General features: G+C 40.6%; 1 protein-coding gene across 2 annotated transcripts in view; it reads left to right on the top strand.

The window, feature by feature from the left end:
* Positions 1-21,599, top strand: part of LOC114605827 (sodium channel protein type 1 subunit alpha) — a 110,646-nt gene extending 89,047 nt beyond the window's left edge. For both annotated transcript variants that reach the window (XM_077936927.1, XM_077936930.1), the window contains 11 exons: positions 157-633; positions 1,243-1,360; positions 2,416-2,570; positions 3,240-3,413; positions 4,708-4,830; positions 12,596-12,877; positions 14,996-15,049; positions 15,750-15,887; positions 16,527-16,631; positions 17,148-17,418; positions 20,401-21,599. In XM_077936927.1, the coding sequence (XP_077793053.1) occupies positions 157-633; positions 1,243-1,360; positions 2,416-2,570; positions 3,240-3,413; positions 4,708-4,830; positions 12,596-12,877; positions 14,996-15,049; positions 15,750-15,887; positions 16,527-16,631; positions 17,148-17,418; positions 20,401-21,575 (3,072 nt within the window). In that variant the 3' untranslated portion in view covers positions 21,576-21,599. The remainder of the gene's footprint in view (positions 1-156; positions 634-1,242; positions 1,361-2,415; positions 2,571-3,239; positions 3,414-4,707; positions 4,831-12,595; positions 12,878-14,995; positions 15,050-15,749; positions 15,888-16,526; positions 16,632-17,147; positions 17,419-20,400) is intronic.
* Positions 21,600-22,338: the final 739 nt, after the last annotated feature.

Below are 22,338 nucleotides of genomic sequence, written 5' to 3'. Positions count from 1 at the left end.
AGTTGCCTACACTATGCATGAATCCCTTCTGAATCTACAATGCTAGGTTTATGTACCGGGCTGCAGGCCTTTATCTCAAACATGTTATTCCAGGGCAATACATAAACTGAGCAAAAATTAGGATCTTTTTCTCTCCCTCCCCTCCCTTTTGTTTAGGTACTGAATCTATTTTTGGCGTTGCTGCTGAGCTCATTTAGTGCAGACAACCTTGCTGCCACAGATGATGACAACGAAATGAACAATCTCCAGATTGCTGTGGCAAGAATAGATAGAGGAGTAGACTACATGAAAAGAAAAGTCCGAGAATTCATCGAAAAGTCCTTTGTTAAAAAGCAGAAAGCTTTGGACGAAATCAAGCCCCTTGAGGAGCTAAATAAGAACAGCTGCATTTCTAACCATACTATTGAAATTGGTAAAGATCTGGATTATCTTAGGGATGTGAATGGAACCACAAGCGGCATAGGGACAGGGAGCAGTGTGGAAAAATACATCATTGATGAAAGTGATTACATGTCATTCATAAATAACCCAAGCCTGACTGTGACTGTGCCAATAGCTCTTGGAGAATCCGATTTTGAAAATTTAAATACAGAAGAGTTCAGCAGTGAATCAGATTTGGAAGAAAGCAAAGAGGTGAACCTTTAAATACTGCTAATCTACTTGATCTAGTAATAATAACAATGATCTATTTCTGTATTGCTTTTTAGGATTTAGCCAGTGTCAAATTAGAGGATTTTTATTATTATTTCATATAATTTATATCCCGCTTGGTTGCTTAAAAAAAAAGACCTCCTTAAAGCCCTTCAAATGTAACAAAGAGCACCCATAATGACTTTTTGTCATCTACTTCATTGATATTGCTGCTGTAAATTGAATCACATGGTTTCAGTCCTGTCGCAAGTTGTGTTGTTTGTGCAATTCCTAATCCAAGGGCAACTTTCATACAAATGACAATATATATAACATCTGATAAAAGTTACCAGAAACACTAGATACAGGTAGGTAGCCATGTTGGTTTGCTGTAGTTGAAACAAAAATTAAAAATTCCTTCCAGCAGCACCTTAGAGACCAACTAAGTTTGTTATTGGTATGAGCTTTTGTGTGCATGCACACTTCTTCAGATACTGAACACTAATAAGCACTAATGAACTGTGAGCAGTCACGCAAGGAGTTTTGCAGACCTGAGTGTACTCTTGTATCAATGTTGTTGTTTTTCTCCACCTTTATTTTTTTCTTTAACAGAAACTAAATACTTCTAGCTCATCCGAAGGAAGCACTGTTGATATTGGACTTCCTGCCGAAGAACAACCAGAAGTAGAACCCGAGGAAGCAGCTGAACCTGAAGCTTGCTTTACAGAAGGTCAATATTCAGAATCTGAAATGTTTGTGTGGCTTCTGGTTAGCTTTCTCGCTAGAAGAGATGAGCTGTGATGGAATGTGAGCCATCTGTGGGGTGGCTAATGCTTTTTTGGTTCAGGGCCACATTCTCTCTTGGCCAACCATCCTAGGCAGGGGGCACATATCCCCGTGGTGTGTCCACAGGACATAGTTGCAGACAGGCAGACATTTATATAAGCACCCACCCACCCACACAAATTCAGCTGATGCATGCAATGGCGCAAAATTGTTAGGTGTGCGAAATTTCAACACAGTGCTGCCTCAATACAACTGCGCACTTCTGTTGCTGGCTCTGCTGAAAATGGCTTCTCCATGCAAACCAGGAAGTGGCCTCTCCAGACAATGGAACAGCTCTTCTTTTCTTATTTCTGCAGCTGCAAACTCCTAGGTGATACAGACACAGTTGAATGTGAATGTGTACTCTGTCCATTTCTCTCCTTCCCACCCCACTCCCTCCACATGGTCCCAGGTGCTGGCAACCCACACTATGTCACTGGGTGTACGTAGATTGTCTGAGGAGAGAGTTAACATTTGCTGATGCCACTACAATCATGGAATCCTACCCGCCCCGCCCCGCCCCAAAATTGCCTATGAAGCTAGACCCTGCCCCCATATGGGGGGGGGGGTTTAGCCACCCCTGTTCTACAGGAAGTTAATATTCTTGGAGAAAGACCACAGCTTAATACAGTGATACCTTGGGTTACGAACTTAATCCGTTCCAGAAGTCTGTTCTTAAACCAAAGTGTTCTTAAACCAAGGGGTGCTTTCCCAAAGCAGCGGGGGACTCAATTTGCACTCAACAGGAAGCGGAACATGTTCTGCTTCCAAGGCAAAGCTCACAAACCAAAACACCTACTTCCGGGTTTGCAGCATCCTTAATCCAAGTTGTTCATTAACTAAGCTTTTCTTAAACCAAGGTACCACTGTAATTCAGATGTCACAGTGGGATATGTGAAAGTAATTAATATCAGGAGGGTTTTCCTTCTGTCTCCTCAAAAATCTAATTTATTGTTTCAGGTTGTGTGAGAAGGTTCAAGTGCTGTGATGTTAGTGTAGAAGACGGGAGAGGAAAACAATGGTGGAATCTTAGAAAAACCTGTTTCCGAATTGTTGAGCACAACTGGTTTGAAACCTTCATTGTCTTTATGATTCTTCTTAGCAGTGGTGCGCTGGTAAGTGAAAACAGAAGAGACGTTAAAAATAAATGTTACATATATATATATATATATATATATATATATATATATATATATATTGCATAGCAGGTGCACTACATCACATTTCTGCTTTTGAAATTATGGAAACTGAATAATAATTTCACTTGTTGCTAGTTGTCTCTAGCACCCATGAAATATCTAATACAAGTGACAAATTCACTTTTGATTAAGACAAGATACAGAGAGAAAATATGTTACCCAATGGAAGTACAGGGCAAATAGGAAATAAGTTGTATTATTTAGACTTGCTGCAGCTCACCCATTCACTGGTGTATGATATTAGTCTCTGCTGTCTACAGTTTGTGTTTTTATAAAGTAGGGAGGGGGAACAACTTCATAGATGTCTTGCAGATGGACTATTAAATATTATGAGAATTCCAAAATGGCCAAAAAATTGTACTGTGCTGCTTCTTTATATGAGGAAATCATGTGTGTTACAGAAATAGCAAGAATGGCAGGAGTGTATGGCGTTATCATTTATACCAGAGATAAAAGAGCGTCTCTAAAAGGGTTGCAAAAAGGTTTTTAAAAATGAAAACTAGGAACAAAGTGAAAAGCAAGCCAATCTTCCAGTCCTTCTACCATAATAAACAATAACACTAAACATTTGGGAACAATTTGCAGGCCTTTGAAGACATATACATTGAACAGAGGAAGACTATAAAGATCATTCTAGAATACGCTGACAAGGTCTTCACCTACATCTTCATTCTCGAGATGCTTCTGAAGTGGGTAGCATATGGATATCAAACATACTTCACTAATGCCTGGTGTTGGCTGGATTTCCTGATTGTTGATGTATGTACCCTAAGTGTTCTATTTATATATATGTTTGTATATATACAGATGTGGAGTGCTCATGTTTTTCAGGGTGCCAGCCAGTTAGCATTGACTTTTTCAAAACATATCCATACCACTTCAATTTCCATTTCCCTTTCTCTCAAACAGCCAATCAACATTGTGCATTCACTGAGCATGCTCAGGACTCATTGGCCTTCCCTCCCCACCCCCAAAAATATTTTTGTGCTTTTCCTAATATTGGGATTCCACACACCCGCCCCCCGGCCTACTGATGCCTATCTCCTGTGTGTGGATTGTGCCATTTTGCATCGGGGTCCACTCTGAAAATGAGTTCACAATTAATATTAGATCCTTTGCAAATAATAATAATAATAATTACCATAAAAGATAAGCACATAACCCATTTTCCACACGGTGGAAGAACAATCACTCTAATATTGCCTTGGAATAGGCTATTAGCAAGTAGTGTATTGCTTTAAAACTTTAGAATGCATAATATATTGGCATCGTATTAGCAAACTTCACAGAGTTCTACTATTGTGGATTTCATATCGGTGGTAGCCAACGTGGTACTCTCCAGATATGGGCTAAAACTTACATCACCCTTGACCATTGGCCATTCTGGCTAGCCTGATGAAAATAGTTGTCCTAAATATCTGGGGGGGGGGGGCAATACATTGGTTATCCCTATTCTACAGCAACACTTGGTACTGGCAAGTGCCATCAGCTATTATGATTACAAATCATAACATCTGGAATGCCCTTTTGCATTTATTTTTTTAAATCTCAAAGAGAACAACATTTAAATTATATATTCACTTAAGAATATATACACATTGTGAAAAGTTAAACCAAACCTTTTTAAAAAACGGATAATTCTCTCCAGTCTTACATATTTTACCGCAGAGAAAGATTTTCCAGGCTTTAACAATGAAATCGTGTTCCTGTATGGGACCCAGCCTTGCACCTCAGTGGTCCTCCCAAAATAGCCAGAGTGTGTGTTTTTACCCTTTGTTGTATTGAAATATTATTTCTTAGCTGTACTAGGCCCTGTTACACATTTCCAGAGTCAACTGAGAAACCCATTTTGACCACTGCAACCCATTCACCTAACTTTCATATGGTGAGCTAATGTATGAATTAAAGGTCCAAAGTTGGCACAGGATGTACTGGTTGATGTGCTTATAGTCCTGTGATTCCTTCAAACTCCACAGTCCTGAATCTACAAAGCCTTATAGCATAATATGATGCAAAATGGCAATTTTTCTTTTTCTTAATTTTTTTTTAACAGGTATCATTGGTTAGCTTAACAGCAAATGCATTGGGTTACTCAGAACTTGGAGCCATCAAATCCCTTAGGACGCTGAGAGCTCTGAGACCTTTACGGGCCTTGTCAAGATTTGAAGGGATGAGGGTAAGATGAAATGAGAGAAAAGTCTGCCAGACATAAAACGCATGCCTAAATGTAAGGAATGTTCTGTGCATGCCTTTGTGAGGAATGACATAACCATGCAGAAATGCTGCCCTTTCATTCTATTGCACATTTATCGGTAATAGATAAGCAGAAAGCTTCATTAGCAAACCTTAACCCTTTATTCAGTACCACGCATAAGCTGTGTGCATTTATATTACTTTACTTTCTAGCCGATTTGAGGAGTTTGTCAGATTTGCTAATAGTGATTTGAAAGGTGAGTTGATGCTGTGTCATTTTGTTTCTGATAAATTAAATATTTTTTACTTCATTATCTAGTTTACACAGCTTGTTGAAAGGGTGTGCTGCTTTCATAAATTCAGATCTGTAAGCTCTCTTGCTAGTTAAATTAACGTAGAATTAATTTATTCCCACTGAAATTAATGGCTTCAGTTTAGAATTTCATTCAGTAGGTCAAATTTGATTACTATCAGGTCTCCATATAGGTCTCTGTCCCTCTCTCTTTCCCTCTCTCAGTTTTTGACAATGAACTACTTAAACCTAGTGGCATACAAGGACAACTAGTAATCATACCATGTAGACAACTCAGTAAGATTTAATTTTTTTATGGTCTCACTGATTGGACTAAACTTGCTTACGTGACTAATTTAACCAGACAACTCAATGGATTATTTTTCTTTCTTTTTCACAATAGCTAATAATTTCCAAAACAGTTAAAGTAATTCCAGCAATCCCCCAGCATTATCTACACAAATCATGCAGTGTTACATGTTTTCTTTCTGGGGTAAGTCAGGACCACTGCTTAACATTTATCTTGGAAAAGTTCCTTACCGCACTATACCCCTGTTTTCTTCTGTTCCTTAAAGTTACTGGGTGAATTTGTGCCTGTGTTGAAGTCACCAGCAAAACTCCAAAGACTTCCGTTAAAAACATTCATTTACACTCCCTATACAACCTGATCAAAACTGCATGTTGTTCAAACCTGTTATTTTTAGAGAATGCTTTTTTTTTGCCACTTCATGGAAACATAAGAGGAAACAGCTTTTGAATAATGATAAAAGAAAACCTTTCTAGTGAGATGGGCAGCCGATAACATAACATGCTGTCTAATTAGTCATCAGATGTAAAAGCCACATCAGTACCATGAAACAAAATTCTGAATACTGGAGCTCAGTTCCTCAAATTGTATCCATCAGGTTGCATATATTTTCTTCAAAATTTCTAAGAAGAAATATTGTAAATTGAAACTGACTCGATACATGAATTTCAGGTGCATCTAACCACCCCTTAATTTCAACAAATCCTTTTAAACAAGAAATTCATGAATTGAGAAGTCAGCAGTGGAATAGGGTAAGAGCTGGTCAATTGCTGTAGTGTTCACGAACATTCATTCAGTTTTTTAACTGATTGTTTGGTTTATCCATGTTCATACTTCTTTTTATTTACTATTCATGAACATTCTTGCAAATATGTTTTTGTTGGCACAAATGTTTGGGGAACTGTTGTCCTTTGTACTCATTCCTAAGTAATCTACAAGAATAGCAATACTGCTAAATGTTCATGTAATACGAGTACCAAGAATATGGCGACCTGAAAATAAATAAATTTCAAAACACATCTGGTTCATATGAATAAGGAATATGATTATACTAGGTTTCATTTTTCCATTCACAATCTCCGTTGTGATTTTTCTCTTTAATGATATTTAAAAGGAACCAAGGAGTCGTGTACACAACAGTCTCAGTTTTTCACAATTTCCTGTGCATTTTTTCCCACTTAAAGGGTGTCTCTCATTAAGCCAAAGAACAAAATAAGCAACATATGGCTGATAATTCAAAGTCCATTATAAACAGATTAAATGGATTAAGGGCACAAACAACTTGAACAGTAAACATTATCTGTCCAAAGCACTTGGCCCAAATTTAGAAAGAGCTCTATACACTCACAGAAATCAGTGTGTCCGTTAATGAATGATTCGTGAACAGGAAAAAAAAAATTCCCAGACATAAAACCTGACCAGCTCTCAAAGGAGTCACTGAACTGCACTCTTTTGAGATAGTTTTCATTTCAGCAACTTCATTTTGTGGGGACAGGCAAAGGCAGGATTGGGTTGGTAGCACAGAAATGATGAATGAAAATCATTAATGCCGCCTTGCTTTCTTCCATGATAACTGCAGCACTGAACTAGTGCCAATGCAGTGCTTCCATATAGAGACAGAATATTACAAGCAAGTCATTCTGACATTGCAAATGAGTCATGGGCACCAGGTTTTCTTCTTAGTCTACTGGATGTTCTGCAAAAAGTGTAAATCTGGATTAAATGGAGGGGGGAGACATATGAGCAGATATTTTGATGCTATGTTGAAGAAACCTGCATGCGTGATCAGTAGAGGGCTACCTCGGAAGTCGAACAGAATCCGTTCCGGAAGTCCATTTGACTTCCAAAACGTTCGGAAACCAAGGTGCAGCTTCCGATTGGCTGCATTCCTCCAGCCAATCGTAAGCCACAGAAGTCGCATCGGATGTTTGGCTTCCAAAGAACGTTCGCAAACTGGAACACTCACTTCCGGGTTTGGGAGCCAAAACGTTTGACTTGCAAGGCGTTTGGGATCCAAGGTATGACTGTACTGATCCCACAATAAACAGCAGTCTCGAAGCACCCTGGGCCCAAAAGCATGCTTCACAAAATTTGTTATAATATCTTTATATGTTTGGCATTGCTAATCTTCCACAGGGACTCCAAAGCTTCTCCAGTAGTATCTGCTATTGGTCTTCTGGGACTTCCATTCTTAGCATGACTCAAATAATACCAGGTTTTTCTGACAAGCCGTGTTCAGAGTCTGGTGCTGAACTGGGAATTCATGACCTCTGACTGAAGCAGCCAACGAGCCAATAGGGTTGGAGGCTACTTTGGAGTGAAAGATGACAAGCACTGCATCTCGATTTGAGGATAGTTTAGAGAGATGAAAACTGTTACAGAATTAAGGGCCAGTCTTGTGAGGGGAAGAAGGCATCATAAACAAGACCTTTAATTAACCACTTTGTAGTCTAGTTGGCGATAAAAAATACTGTTCAAATTTAAATGAAACTGAGGTCAAGCATCAACCGTCTTTTTTTTTAAATGTGTTATTTAAAAATTGGTTTTGTGTAATTGACTGGTGGAATGGACCACACCAAATTTTAAAGCAGCTTGCAAAAAAAAAAAAAAAATCCCCATGAAATCAGAACCTAAAATTCTGACCTGTTGTTCTTACCTATCAAGTTTGGGTTTTCACATATTTGTATCATGATATTTAAATGTGGAGCTTTAAATTAACTTCATATGATTTCTCTGTTCGAAAATTGGTAAAATTATTCCTATGCGGAAGAAAAATCCAAGACCTAAGGACAACGTAAGTCTGTGAAGTATAGCAACTATTTTAACATGCACAACAGGGACAGGGGAATTATTTATCAAAGTAAACGTTTAAAAAATGCAAGGCTGTTGTGTTATTGTGAGAACTGTTTAAATATATTCAAAAGTAAATTTAAACCATCCTAACTCCACAGAGGTGCTGGAAGGCAAAGTAAATAATCGCTTTTATGTGAATTAAATCTGTCACAGATTGGAAGCTATATTCTAATCTCAGTGCACGTAGATCAATGCTTATAACTACATGCAAAGTGAGATTTGAATATACCCATTGCTTTATATTTACCATTTTTAAAACTCCCTGTAATGTAATGATCTTGCAGTAGTTCAAAATATGTAAAGCATGTGTTTATGTGTAAACTCACTGAAAGAGAGCATGTTACGCCGTGCTTGATGTATTTTTCTTAGAGCAGTAAAGCGGAAAAGGAGTTTTTAAAAATTGATCCACCTTGCAGTTTTAGTTTTGCATGTCTTATGCACATTTCTGGCTGATTGCTTTAAAGTGATATCATATTTCAAATTTCCAGTCCAGTTTCCAAGACAGCAACATGAAAAGCAAATTGGTATCTTTATTCTGTACAATTCAGAAGATATGCTTTAAAATGCCTCTTACATTGATGCAGTAATAACTCTTTTTACAATTGACAGAATCAGAAACATGTTTTCCATTTCTCCAGGTCTAATTATTGAATTATCTTTGCATAGCCAATTTATTTTTATGGGTGAGGTGGACAGCTAATTCCTCCTTCAATCCTTCTGCAGTAATTAATTACTTTTCGCAGCTTGATTGTTTCACACAGCTTTCGCCCCTAGATTGTTTCATTCTATAAGGCCAGAAATAATGACAAGAGAGAAACATTAACAAAGGCTAAAATCAATGGGTTGGAGTCAAAGGTGGCGTTCTGGTCATGGAAGGGTTATTCAAACTCGACAGTAGAGTGCTATGTAAGAAAGGTGAAACCAAGACTGAAATACACCAGGAATGGCTAACTTATGGCTCTCTAAATGTTGATGGACTCCAGCTCCCATCATCCTTGACTTTTGACCATGCTGGTTGGACCTGATGGGAGTTGGAGTCCAGCAGCACTGCAGGGCCAGAACTTCCCCACCCCTGCCAACACATTTGTTCTGAAATGATGAGCATTTCAAGTGAATTTTGTTAAGGCTGAAGAAAAATTCATATACTTGAGATTTAACCAGTTCTGTGACTTTATTTATAACAAACTGTCTCCTTGTGAGAAAGAAAAGAGAATAAACAAGCGTTCAGCCCCAAAATACCCCCTGACCAAAAGCACTCTAAATGCCAATCATTATGTTCCACCATAATGCGATAATTCAATTGCCATGCCAACTCCTCCCTCCCCCCTGATTTTTACTGCCATGCAAACTACCTGTACTGTAACCTTCCAATTTATATGTTAGGGTTCCACCTTATAGGACAAAGCTTTATCCTGAAAGGAGAACCTGCAGCAGAATACTGTAGTGTGAAATGCTCCTGCTCAGGCTTTCAGCCAGCCATTCCCCCTTCCAGGATACTCTATTCCACTCACCACAGTTAATAATAATAATAATAATAATAATAATAATAATAATAATAATAATAATTTATACCCCACCCATCTGGCTGGGTTTCCCCAGCCACTCTGGGTGGCTTCCAACAGAACACTAAAATACAATAACCTATTAAACATTAAAAGCTTCCCTAAACAGGGCTGCCTTCAGATGTCTTCTAAAAGTTTGGTAGTTTTTTCTCTCTTTGACATCTGGTGGGAGGGCGTTCCACAGGGCGGGCGCCACTACCGAGAAGTTTTCCATTTCCTCCCAACATTCTGTGCCCACTGAGCATGCTCAGTCTTCAATACACTGTCAGGGGCCCCCTCCTTTTATAGTTTTTCCCTAAATAATTTCTTACCTCTGCTAATCTTGGGTCCCCCCCCCCCCAAAAAAAAACCCCCACATCTTGTGTATGGATGGTGCTGTTTTGCCTATGTAAGGATAGGCACTTGGGGAATGAGCTTGCTATTAGTATATCATGTTCTATTTAACCATCAGCTAGGCAAGATGGCCCCATAGTCACATGAGTTCCCCACAGCGCTGCTCAAGGTTTAGGCTGTCACCTTAGAAGGCAGGCCTGCCTTCGAGAGCACTCATCCTTCACTCCCTATGGCCGCTGCCAGCTGCACAACTTAAGCGCTTAAAATATTGTAGCTGGGGTACAGCAAAAAGAGCCTTGAATGCTGTTTCCAAAATAACCACAGCATGCGGCTGTATGGGAAGTGGTGTTGGGAGAAGGGGCATGAACTAACCCTGAATGCTTTTGAGAGAAAGGAAACTTTGCTGCACCGTAGTTAGCCAGGCTTGAAGCAAAATCATTTTGAAGCACTGCCATACACAACTTTCTAAGTTGGGAAAGGAGCTTTCTAAGCAGCTGTGTGAGCTCCAAGGACACCCCCCCCCCCGCAAGTTCATAACTTGCATTTAGACTAGGTTCTGAGGGCCTGCTCTGGTTGTTCCTTGGTATTTTTACAGTCAGCGAGGCTTTGCAAAAACCGCAACACAGTTTGCTCATCACGTTGTGGTCAAACCATTGTTGAAATGAACCATGGCTTGTGTGCAACGAGCTAACGCAGGCTGCTGAAATCACAAGCATTTCTCCTCTTCTGCTGCCGTGCTGCCGGGAAACAAAGCCTAGGCAGGGTTGCAATCAAACCTGGGCTCACGGTGGTTTGTTTCTCTCTAAAGAAACCGCAAGTGGTAACCAAGGTTTGTTTTTGGCAAGCTTGTTTCCCAGCACTGCACCAGAACACTGCACATTGGCAGCAAACTGTGGTTTCATTTTAACGATGGTTTAACGAGACTTGCAAACCAAGCCTCTAGTGCTCACTCCTCTGAAGGTGATTGATGCTGGGAACATGCATTTAAAAACTCTCTAATTGTAAACAAAGCACATATCTCCCTGATCCAGTTACAGGCTTTTCCTGCATGCGTATCCCTCCCTGGATATGAAGCCACAAATAGGTTGTGCTTGTGCAGTTCTGCTGCTCAATCCATCGATCTATGGATTGTGGACTGTGCATGAAGAGCCCTCTTGGGGAAAAAGTTAAATCCCATCAATTAGAAAAATGTTGGTGGTCAGGAACCCTCTCTCTCTTTCTCTGCCAAAGACCCCATCAGTAGGATTTGAGTTTTTGGAGAGGGTTCCTCAAATAAAGTTGTGGTTGTTCTGTGCCTACATGTTGGAGTACAGCCATGCTAATTAATGCTGAAAAGGAAGTGTATTCCACATTTAAATATTAATAACCTCTCCACCGTCCCCATCCCCCCCAAAAAGCAGTTTTGGGGAGGAAAGAAAACTTGGGTTGGATCTATAGGTGCCATTCTGTTTCTAGAAGGTCCTTTGAGCCAACAGGGGCTCCCACTAACATAAGGTGGAGAGTGAACATTCACAGATTCCCCCAGTCCGCCCCCTTGGACCCCCGGAGCAGATATCTAGGGGACTGCAGAGGGAGTGACCTTTCCACGAGTGGAACTCCACTCAAGGGATCTTAGCCTCGTTAACATCTTAGCTTTCTTGATAGCATTCTTCCCAGTCATGTTTTATTAGATAAACTTACAGATGTATTGCAGTCAATAAAGTAAGGTGTTTCTTGATTTAGTCAAGGAGTCCATTGTGTTTAAATGTTTTTGATACTTCCATTAAACACCTAGCTATAAGGACATACGAATTTTTCATTTATTCATTTTTAAACAAAATGTTTAAACTGAAAATAGATTCATTTTCTCAATAAAGACTGGAGCTTGAAATAAACTATGTGATTATTTAAATAAGCACATATTGCAAAACTGTCTGGCTTTCTTCTGCAAAGAAATTAATCTTTGTAATAATAATGCATGGTTAACTGTACAAGATATATATATATATATATACTAATCTTGACTAATTCTCTTTGATAACATTATTGACATTTTGTGTTTTTAGTTTTAAAGAAGTTATACAGCCATTTCAGTTTATATTTTGATTTTCTGTATTAGTATTTTAACATATATCTCTTTTTTTACAGAGATCAACAATCTTCATGTTACTATTATCAGGTTTTTTTAGTTTTTACTTTTATTTAAGTATTTTAGTTTTCTCATCTTTGATGTTGTTGCATATGTGAAAGTTTTCTTTAAAATAGGGACTCTGTTGCAATCAAAATTGTGATTAGCAATTTAATAATTCACTCTAAAAAATAAAACAAAACAGAAAAATTATGCATTGGTGCAACAGAGTGATTATGTTATTGCTGTAAGTATTCTTATACTCTTTTTTCCCCTCCTGTATTTGTGTATTAGGTGGTTGTGAATGCCCTTCTAGGAGCGATTCCATCCATCATGAACGTGCTTCTCGTTTGTCTTATATTCTGGCTAATTTTCAGCATCATGGGAGTAAACTTGTTTGCTGGCAAGTTCTACCACTGCATTAATACCACAACTGGTGAAATGTTCACAATCGAAGAAGTTTTCAATCAGACTCAGTGTGAGGAGCTCATACAAAGAAATGAATCCGCCAGATGGAAAAACGTGAAAGTTAACTTTGATAATGTGGGATTTGGGTATCTTTCTTTACTGCAAGTAGTAAGTGAACACTCTTTACAGACTACTTCTTGTTTACTTAGTGTACAATAAAAAGTTCAACTATTTTGTCACTTACAGTCTGATCAGGCTCATAGGAATTTGCTAGGAATTCGGTGGTAAGAGGGTCATGGAATCACTGTAGACTGCCAGAATATAAAATGAAGGTAGCCTAAAATGTTACTTTGAGGCTGTGGGACTAGGTCTCGGGAGATCCATTTTCACCTTCTGGGCGCTCATTAGCTATTTGCCAACTCTCAAACTAACCTACCTCACAATGAGCATAAAAGTGGAAAAGACGCAGACACCATCTTCAGCTCCTTGGAGGAAAGTGCTATATTTATAATATGATATGATGTCTGTTCAGAAGTCAGTCCCATTCAGTTCTCACAACTTAATATAGAATTGTAGACCCTCCCAGTGGCATAGCGTGGGTTGCTAGTGCCCAGAGCCATGAGGGGAGGGGAGGAAACAGATGGAGTATGCATGAGCTTTCAACTGCCAATCGCCATCTGCATCACCCAGAAGATCGCAGCTGCCGAGATAAGAAAAGAGTTGTCCTGTTGTCTGGAGAGGTCACTTCCTGGTTTGCATGGGGAAGCCGTTTTCAATGGAGCCCAGCAACAGAAGTGCGCAGCTGTACTGAGGCAGCACCTGGTGTTGAAATTTTGTGTCCCTAACCTTTTAGCATCCGGAGCAACCACCCCTTTGCCCTCCGCACGCTATGCCACTGGTCCCACCTTTTATTCTGCATAGCCCTACCCAGGGTTTTATTTCTTGGTCAAGCTACAAGGTGATGCTCAAGTATGCTGCTAAAGAATCTTAGGAAACATCTTTCATAGAGAGAGCTGACATGCATAATTCTCCTAGTCATTTATTTAGATTAGTGCTTTGTAGCTGGGATCATCTGAACAAGGACTATAAGTATAAACGCTAGTGGCACTGGTTAAGAATAAAAATTGTCCTTGAATTTTTGTGAAATCAGTGAATATGGTTGGATAGTATATATCAAGAAGCTGACATTTCTTTAAAAAACACCAGTCCTTTAAGTATAGTTCTTTAGAGTGTTATAATTGCTCACCAACCTACAATAAATGAATAAATGGGGCATCTGGATTTCCTTCTTTGGTAGCATGGACTCTTCTGCATTAGAACGGGCAGTGGGCATGTAGGTGAGAATAATTATCCCACCTACAGGGGAGTCAGTCCCATTGAACACTGTGAGTGGAATCCAGCATGGTGCTAAGGAAATCGTTCTATCCCTGCAAGGATTTCTGCTTGCACAGCAAGTTAATTAACATGCATAATAAGCAGGGGTGTCAACTTGAATAAAATATTTGAAGTGAGGCAGTTAAGCCCCACCCTGCATCACTGATTACAAGACGCAACGCACCCACACAATTTCAATGGCAATGCCCATCAACTTGGGGGGGCAGCCCCCTCAAATATTTTATGGAGGGATGGAAGGACCTCAGCCTCTAGGAGTTTGCTCCTATGATAATAAGTATCATTGTAGTAGAAATGCGGGGGGGGGGGATTAAGTTCTTTTTGAGCCTGTTATATCTTAGGATACATTAAAGTACCTTATTTCCATATTGCCAAAGGTATCATCTTTTGTACCTGTGCTTTGTATAATGAACTGAAATACTGAAACCTTTGTTTGCTTCTGAATTTTCTTAACTGTATCAGCTGGAGCAGGACTAAGTTAGGCCTCCTTGAAATCAGTGGGACTTAAGCCAGGTCATGACCATCATGCCAATTTGATTTAGTTGGGACCAATTTTATTTCATGGGGAACGAAGCTTAACAAATTTACATCACAATCCTATGCATGTCCACTCAGAATGAGTTCCATAGAGTCAATGGGACTTATTCCCATTGGAGGCATGCTTACTTGTCAGTGAGTCTCTTTGAACTTAACGAAACTTACTTTTGACCAGTATAGCATTCCACTGCATGGCAGGATCAAGCCCACTGAAAGCTTGAACAGCTCCCCCTTTACTTTAGTCCATAGTTATAATATATGTATAGGTAAAGCATTTCCTATTGGTAACTCTGGTACAAGACATTGAGCACGGCTGTGAGTTCAGAGTTTTATGTTTAAAATGTTTTCTTGACGCAGGCTACATTTAAAGGATGGATGGACATTATGTATGCAGCGATTGATTCAAGAAATGTAAGTACTTTGCATTCTTTGCCACACAAAGACTCTAGAATTCTGCTGATGAAATGCGCTTGAGGATAACATTAATGTAAACATGAATTATGTTCAAATTCAATAGCACCCTAATTGGTTTGTGTTCGTTTATACTTTGCTGCAAGCTGCCCAGAGTGGCTGGGGTAACCCAGGCAGATGGGCAGGGTACAAGAAGTTTATTATCATTATTATTATTAAAGATGGGCGGGGTACAAGAAATACCATCATCATCATAACATAAAGAATTCCAGGCATGCTGACCATTAAAGTGAAGATATAGCATTGCTATGGGACTCTCCGGAAGTGCTTTTGCATTGTGCTTTTATGAGCATTTGTACTTATGGTGGTGGCTGTACACAATCCTGCACCGGTTTCATACCACAAACGGTGGCAGCATTGTATTGCTTTTGTTGTGCTGGAGTGCAAGAGTGCCCCTCCAGATGGCAATAGTGCAGTAACAATGGGGAAGCATCGCAGAACTAATAAGGTGTGTTGGTGCCCCCGTATAAATTTGTCACTAATGCTCTATTACTACATCATTGACATGTTCAATTATACACCTGCCAAAACACACACATTCACACATCTGGAGGGGTCCAGAGTTGTCTTGATGCCAACTTGCAAGCTTTTTTAAAATAAACTATGTTGAGGTTTCACAATCATTTCGCTTACTTTGTAGGTATCACAGCAGCCTAAGTATGAAGACAACCTTTATATGTACCTTTACTTTGTTATCTTCATAATCTTTGGGTCATTCTTCACCCTGAATCTATTCATTGGCGTCATCATTGATAACTTCAATCAGCAAAAAAAGAAGATAAGTATTTTACCTGCGTTACCTTTAAAGCTCACATCATAAACTCTGGCTAAATCACGTGAACCGATTAAATGAAATAGTTGCTCTGACTTTTAAAGGGGAAAGTGGAGAGACCTATACATATTCATGGACGTTTGGGAGAGAACCTTACCTTGCAAAACATTGAAGAGCTGCAATGTTTGGTCATTGGAAAGAAGTTCCTGCGGAGTGGTCTAGTGGTTGACCATACCTCCTCTCAGAATGCAGGGGCAGTTAAGGTTTATATTGGGGGTGGGTAATCTGTGCTCCTTCAGATGTTGCTGGACTACAAATCCCATCACCCCAACCATTAGCTGTGCTACCAGGGATACATATGGAAAGCCACAATTTCCCTACCTCTGTTCTACATAAAATCTTCCATTCTTACTGAATTGAGCCTAAATTAAAATTCTTATTCTACAATCAGTAAATGGGCACAACCATTTAAAGGGTATCACCTTTTACCGGCATCGCTGGAAAATTTGGAACAACCTCATTGTAAAAACCAATTAAGCCCAATATTTGTTTTTCTTTTGATTATGAATATGGAATAAATGCAAGTGAGTGTATAGGCCATCTATGAGAATGTGGTTATAACCATTTTTCATGTTATGCCCTTACTTTGGAGGTCAAGATATCTTTATGACAGAAGAACAGAAAAAGTACTACAATGCAATGAAAAAGTTGGGGTCTAAAAAGCCTCAAAAGCCTATTCCTAGACCAGGGGTAAGTGAGTCTATTCTAGATTGAAAGATTCGTTTTAAAAACAGCAAATGAGAAGTGAGTTTCTGTAAATTGGAGAGAGCAATCAATATTTGAATACATTTAAGTGAGTTTGTTTTTCTTGGTTTGGGGCATGCATGTTGTTGTTGTTTAGTCATTTAGTTGTGTCTGACTCTTCATGACCCCATGGACCAGAGCACGCCAGGCACTCCACTGCCTCCTGCAGTTTGGTCAAACTCATTTTGGCAGCTTCGAGAACACTGTCCAACCATCTTGTCCTCTGTTGTCCCCATCTCCTTGAGCCCTCAATCCTTCCCAACATTAGGCATGCATATGTGCAAACTATTTGTACTTCTAAAGACATCTGAAGGTAGTCCTGTACTGAAAAGTTTTTGTTTGATGTTTCACTATGTTTTTATTGTGTGTGTCTATATCTATATATGTTATTAATTAAGTTGTAATCTAGCAATGTGCACACCAGAGCCTTAACTGATTTAATATCTCTTCTTTATACCTCAGAACAAATATCAAGGCATGGTCTTTGATTTTGTGACAAGACAAGTATTTGACATCAGTATTATGATTCTCATCTGCCTTAATATGATCACCATGATGGTCGAAACAGATGACCAAAGTAAAGAAATGGAAGATATTCTGTATCGGATTAATCTGATCTTCATAGTCCTTTTCACTGGAGAATGTGTCTTGAAACTAATTTCCCTGCGCTATTATTATTTCACCATTGGATGGAACATTTTTGATTTTGTGGTTGTCATCCTCTCCATTGTAGGTAAGGCCCGTTCTAAACAAAGCAAGGCAAATGTCAAAACTATATTAAGGTGCTTCAAATGTTGCTTTATTTCTTTCGCTGTTTTCAGTTGCTCAGCCACGTTGATTCCTAGTTGCATCTTCTGTAATTGTGTCATATGGAGCACGATCGTTTCTGAATATGTTTGACAAATGTGCAAAAAAAAAGATTTATCTTTGTCTGTGATGATACAGGTTGCTTGTATCCATTTCATCCAATGAGGGAAATTCCAGACAGGTTAAAATTTCAAATTGCTAGATCTCAGTGAGCAGTATTTTCCTCTCCTTTCTGTATTGGCCCTCTCACTCTTCAGTAAAGACGGGTACTCTCACGCCCACCAATATATTTGCTTAGAAAGTCCCTGCATATTTATCTTCCCACTTTGGAGACTGTGGCATCTCCCCTTCCCCCAGGTTTCTTTCTTAAGAAAACATCCCCAAAAGATGGTGAGTCACATATTCCACTTTTGGGAGTCCTCCTGTGGGCCGAAATCATTCCAACACAGGGGGGTTTTCCTCACCCTGTTTTTATTTTTAGTAGCATGGTAAGTATATTTGGTTATGCACATTGGAAGGGTGGGTGACAAAAATAACACAAGCTGCTTAAAAAAAAATAGAGAGGCTATCTTTTCTAAGTTCATTCTTACACTTGATCTACAAACCAATACTACCCAAAAAGGCTATACAGTGGTGCCCCGCAAGACGAATGCCTCGCAAGACAAAAAACCCGCTAGACGAAAGGGTTTTCCGTTTTGGAGGTGCTTCGCAAAACGAATTTCCTATGGGCTTGCTTCGCAAGACGAAAATGTCTTGCGAGTTCCTGCAGGGTTTTTTCCCCTCCCCCCCTTTTTCCCAAGCCGCTAAGCCGCTTATCAGCTGATCCGCTAAGCCGCTTAACAGCTGATCCGCTAAGCCGCTTAACAGCTGATCGCTAAGCCGCTTATCAGCTGATCCGCTAAGCCGCTTATCAGCTGATCCGCTAAGCCGCTTAACAGCTGATCCGCTAAGCCGCTTAACAGCTGATCCGCTAAGCCGCTAAGCCGCTTATCAGCTGATCCGCTAAGCCGCTAAGCCGCTTAACAGCTGATCGCTAAGCTGCTTAACAGCTGATCCGCTAAGCCGCTAAGCCGCTTATCAGTTGATCCGCTAAGCCGCTTATCGGCTGATCCACTAAGCCCGCTAAGCCGCTAATAGTGCTAAGCCGCTAAGCCGCTAATGGGCTTGCTTCGCAAGACGAAAAAACCGCAAGACGAAGAGACTCGCGGAACGGATTCTTTTCGTCTTGCGAGGCACCACTGTAATTTACAAGCTCTTAAAGAAATGATGAAAAGGAAAATGTTTTTGATGAATGCCCCATTTGCCTCTATATGTGGGAACCAGGACTGGCCCAAGACCTTCTGTTGCTTGAAGCAAAGGTGAAAATAGCAACTACGGGTGGTGCTGTGGGTTAAACCACTGAGCCGAGGACTTGCCGATCAGAAGGTCGGCGGTTCGAATCCCCGTGACGGGATGAGCTCCCGTTGCTCGGTCCCTGCTCCTGCCAACCTAGCAGTTCGAAAGCACGTCAAAGTGCAAATAGATAAATAGGTACCGCTCCGGCGGGAAGGTAAACGGCATTTCCATGCGCTGCTCTGATTCGCCAGAAGCAGCTTAGTCATGCTAGCCACATGACCCGGAAGCTGCACGTCAGCTCCCTTGGCCAATAAAGTGAGATGAGTGCCACAACCCCAGAGTCAGTCACAACTGGACCTAATGGTCAGGGGTCCCTTTACCTTTAAAGAAATGATGAAAAGGAAAATGTTTTTGATGAATGCCCCATTTGCCTCTATATGTGGGAACCAGGACTGGCCCAAGACCTTCTGTTGCTTGAAGCAAAGGTGAAGATAGCAACCGCTACCACCACTCCACTATGTAAAGAAGTTCACTAGAGTAACAGCTGATTCTTATGTCAACACTGGAGATGGGGCAATGTTTTGCACTACACCTGAAGGCAATAGCCTAGCCTATGAGGGTGGAGAACAGGCTGCCTGCACTGGTGTACTGAGGGGGGCAGGGTGAGTGCACCGGGTACCATTTGGGGAAAGGGTGCCATCGCGGCCACACACACACACACCCCAGGATGCGTGCTGGGCACGTGCCCTCCAGGGATGCGCGCCAGCCATGCCCCTGCCTGTTCTCCACTCTGGGGACTGCAGCATGTTGCTCTGCCACTGGCTGCCTGACACGCATATGGTAGCTTTGTCCACCAATACCTATTGCCACTCCTCATTTTGCAGCATCTGCTGCTGAGGTGGCCAACTCATTCAGCCTACTAGTTAGGGCCAGATCTAGTGGGGATGCAGCAACCCATCCAGCTCAGCTGTCAGGGGGGAACCAAGAAGTTGCTAAGTTGGATGGAAACAGCCACCATCCTCCTTTAATGTCAGCCCAGCAGGCTTGCCTGTTCCATAGGGCAGGAGCCTCGGCATTGTTTATTATCTTGATAAGGTATGTTTTTGTTGGTTATCACCATCTTCTAGTATCCAAAGTGCCTTTGTTCCATTTCTGACATCTGCATAAGCCACCTATTGCCTAATGTGTTATATTTAAATTGGTTACTCCCAGATGTGCTGCTTGATTTAGATTTCAAATAACAATAGGTTAAGATGAGTGAATCTAGAAAGGCTTAGATGACATAATTTTCTATGTGTTAGATAAAATATAAAAGTTGACTTCTAGCATTCTTGAGTTGTTACTGCACACTGCCATAAAGTCAGAAACTCGGCAGTTTACAGCCCATTCCTAGGCATGTTTACTCAGAAATAAGGGTTGCTTTGTTCAATGAGATTTACTTCTGAGTCATTGTGCATAGGATTGCAGACTTTGTCACTGAAAGCTCCTTAAAGTTCACAGGTAAGTCAAGGTAGGACATTGGCATTGATAAACAATTAGCCCTAAGACTATTGCTTAATTGTATTTTTAACAGGTATGTTCCTAGCAGAGATTATTGAAAAATACTTTGTGTCGCCCACCTTGTTCCGAGTGATCCGACTTGCCAGGATAGGTCGCATCCTGCGTCTCATCAAGGGTGCTAAAGGGATCCGCACTCTGCTTTTTGCCTTGATGATGTCTCTCCCTGCCTTGTTCAACATTGGTCTTCTCCTTTTCCTGGTCATGTTCATCTACGCTATATTTGGAATGTCCAACTTTGCCTACGTGAAGAGAGAAGTGGGCATTGATGACATGTTCAACTTTGAAACTTTTGGCAACAGCATGATCTGCCTCTTCATGATCACCACCTCTGCTGGCTGGGATGGGTTGCTAGCTCCCATTCTCAACAGTGGGCCGCCAGACTGTGACCCTAAAAAAGACCACCCTGGAAGCTCAGTCAAAGGAGATTGTGGCAATCCTTCTGTTGGGATCTTCTTCTTTGTCAGCTATATCATCATATCCTTTTTAGTTGTAGTAAACATGTACATCGCTGTCATTCTGGAGAACTTTGGTGTGGCGACCGAAGAAAGTGCTGAGCCTTTGAGCGAGGACGACTTTGAGATGTTTTATGAAGTCTGGGAAAAGTTTGACCCGGATGCAACCCAGTTTATGGAATTTGAAAAACTCTCAGAGTTTGCAGCTGCTCTGGAACCTCCTCTTCATTTACCAAAACCCAACAAGGTTCAGCTTATTGCGATGGATCTACCCATGGTAAGTGGTGACAGAATTCACTGCCTTGACATCTTGTTTGCTTTTACGAAGCGCGTCCTCGGGGAGAGCGGAGAGATGGATGCTCTCCGCATACAGATGGAGGACCGCTTTATGCAATCCAACCCTTCCAAGGCCTCCTACGAGCCCATCACAACTACATTGAAACGTAAACAAGAGGAGTTGTCCGCTGTCATCATTCAGCGGGCTTACAGGCGTTACCGCCTAAGACAGACAATACACCAAGCTTCCTTTGTATATAATAAAAATAAATTAGAAGGAGGGACGGGCCAGCGTCTCAAGGATGAAATTCTCATTGACAAGATCAATGAAAACTCTTACACAGAAAAAACAGACCTGACCATGTCCACCGCTCTTTGTCCACCATCCTACGACCGCGTAACCAAGCCCATTGAAGAAAAACACGAAAAAGAAGGTAAAGATGTACAGAAGAAAAAGTAAAGCGCCAGTTTAAAAAAAACAAAACTGATTGGGTGACAAATTGTTTACAGCCTGTGTGAGTAATGTAGTTGTGTCAACAGGACTCCTCTAGGCGGTATATGCCAAACAGACAGTTTTTACAAATATACTGTATTCTTTAAGGTCAGTGCCTATAACAAGACAGAAACCCCTCGTCGTCAAAATGTGACTATATATAAACTATGGGAAGCATGACAGGAGGTTCCTGTTTTCATTACCAGCTGACACTGCTGAAGAGGAGAGGAAAAAATGGCTAATCAGACTGTAGGGACCAGTAAAAGGGGTTGGGAGGGGGGGAACACTAATTTGTGTGTGTGTTAAAACATAGAACACTTAGTACAGTCAGTAAGTATATCCATTTCAACTGCCACATTTGTCATCTTTTTACGAAATCTGTGTTGGTGGATTCCTTTCCTTTCCTTTCTTCCTTCCTTCCTTCCTTCCTTCCTTCCTTCCTTCCTTCCTTCCTTCCTTCCTTTCTTTCTTTTTATTCACACATTGTGACTATTTTTGTAAATGGGGTTTATGCTGGGGAAAGGGGGTAAGTACTACTTTGTCGGTATGAGGACCAGGCGTTCTATTATATGACTCTCTTATATGCACACCAAAATGATTTGCATGGGGGCATGCTGCACTTCTTATAGATCATGCATGGGGGGAAAACATTACGTCCACCAAGAGCAACGAGTTTTTAACAACTCTTGTTAAAACTGCGAGGGAATACTCCGTTCTGAGGTGCTTTAAC

This window comes from Podarcis muralis, chromosome 1 (assembly GCF_964188315.1).
Source record: "Podarcis muralis chromosome 1, rPodMur119.hap1.1, whole genome shotgun sequence".
Classification (NCBI taxonomy): domain Eukaryota; kingdom Metazoa; phylum Chordata; class Lepidosauria; order Squamata; family Lacertidae; genus Podarcis; species Podarcis muralis.
Note: the sequence above shows the minus strand (reverse complement) of the source record. Positions and strands in the feature narration are given on the sequence as shown.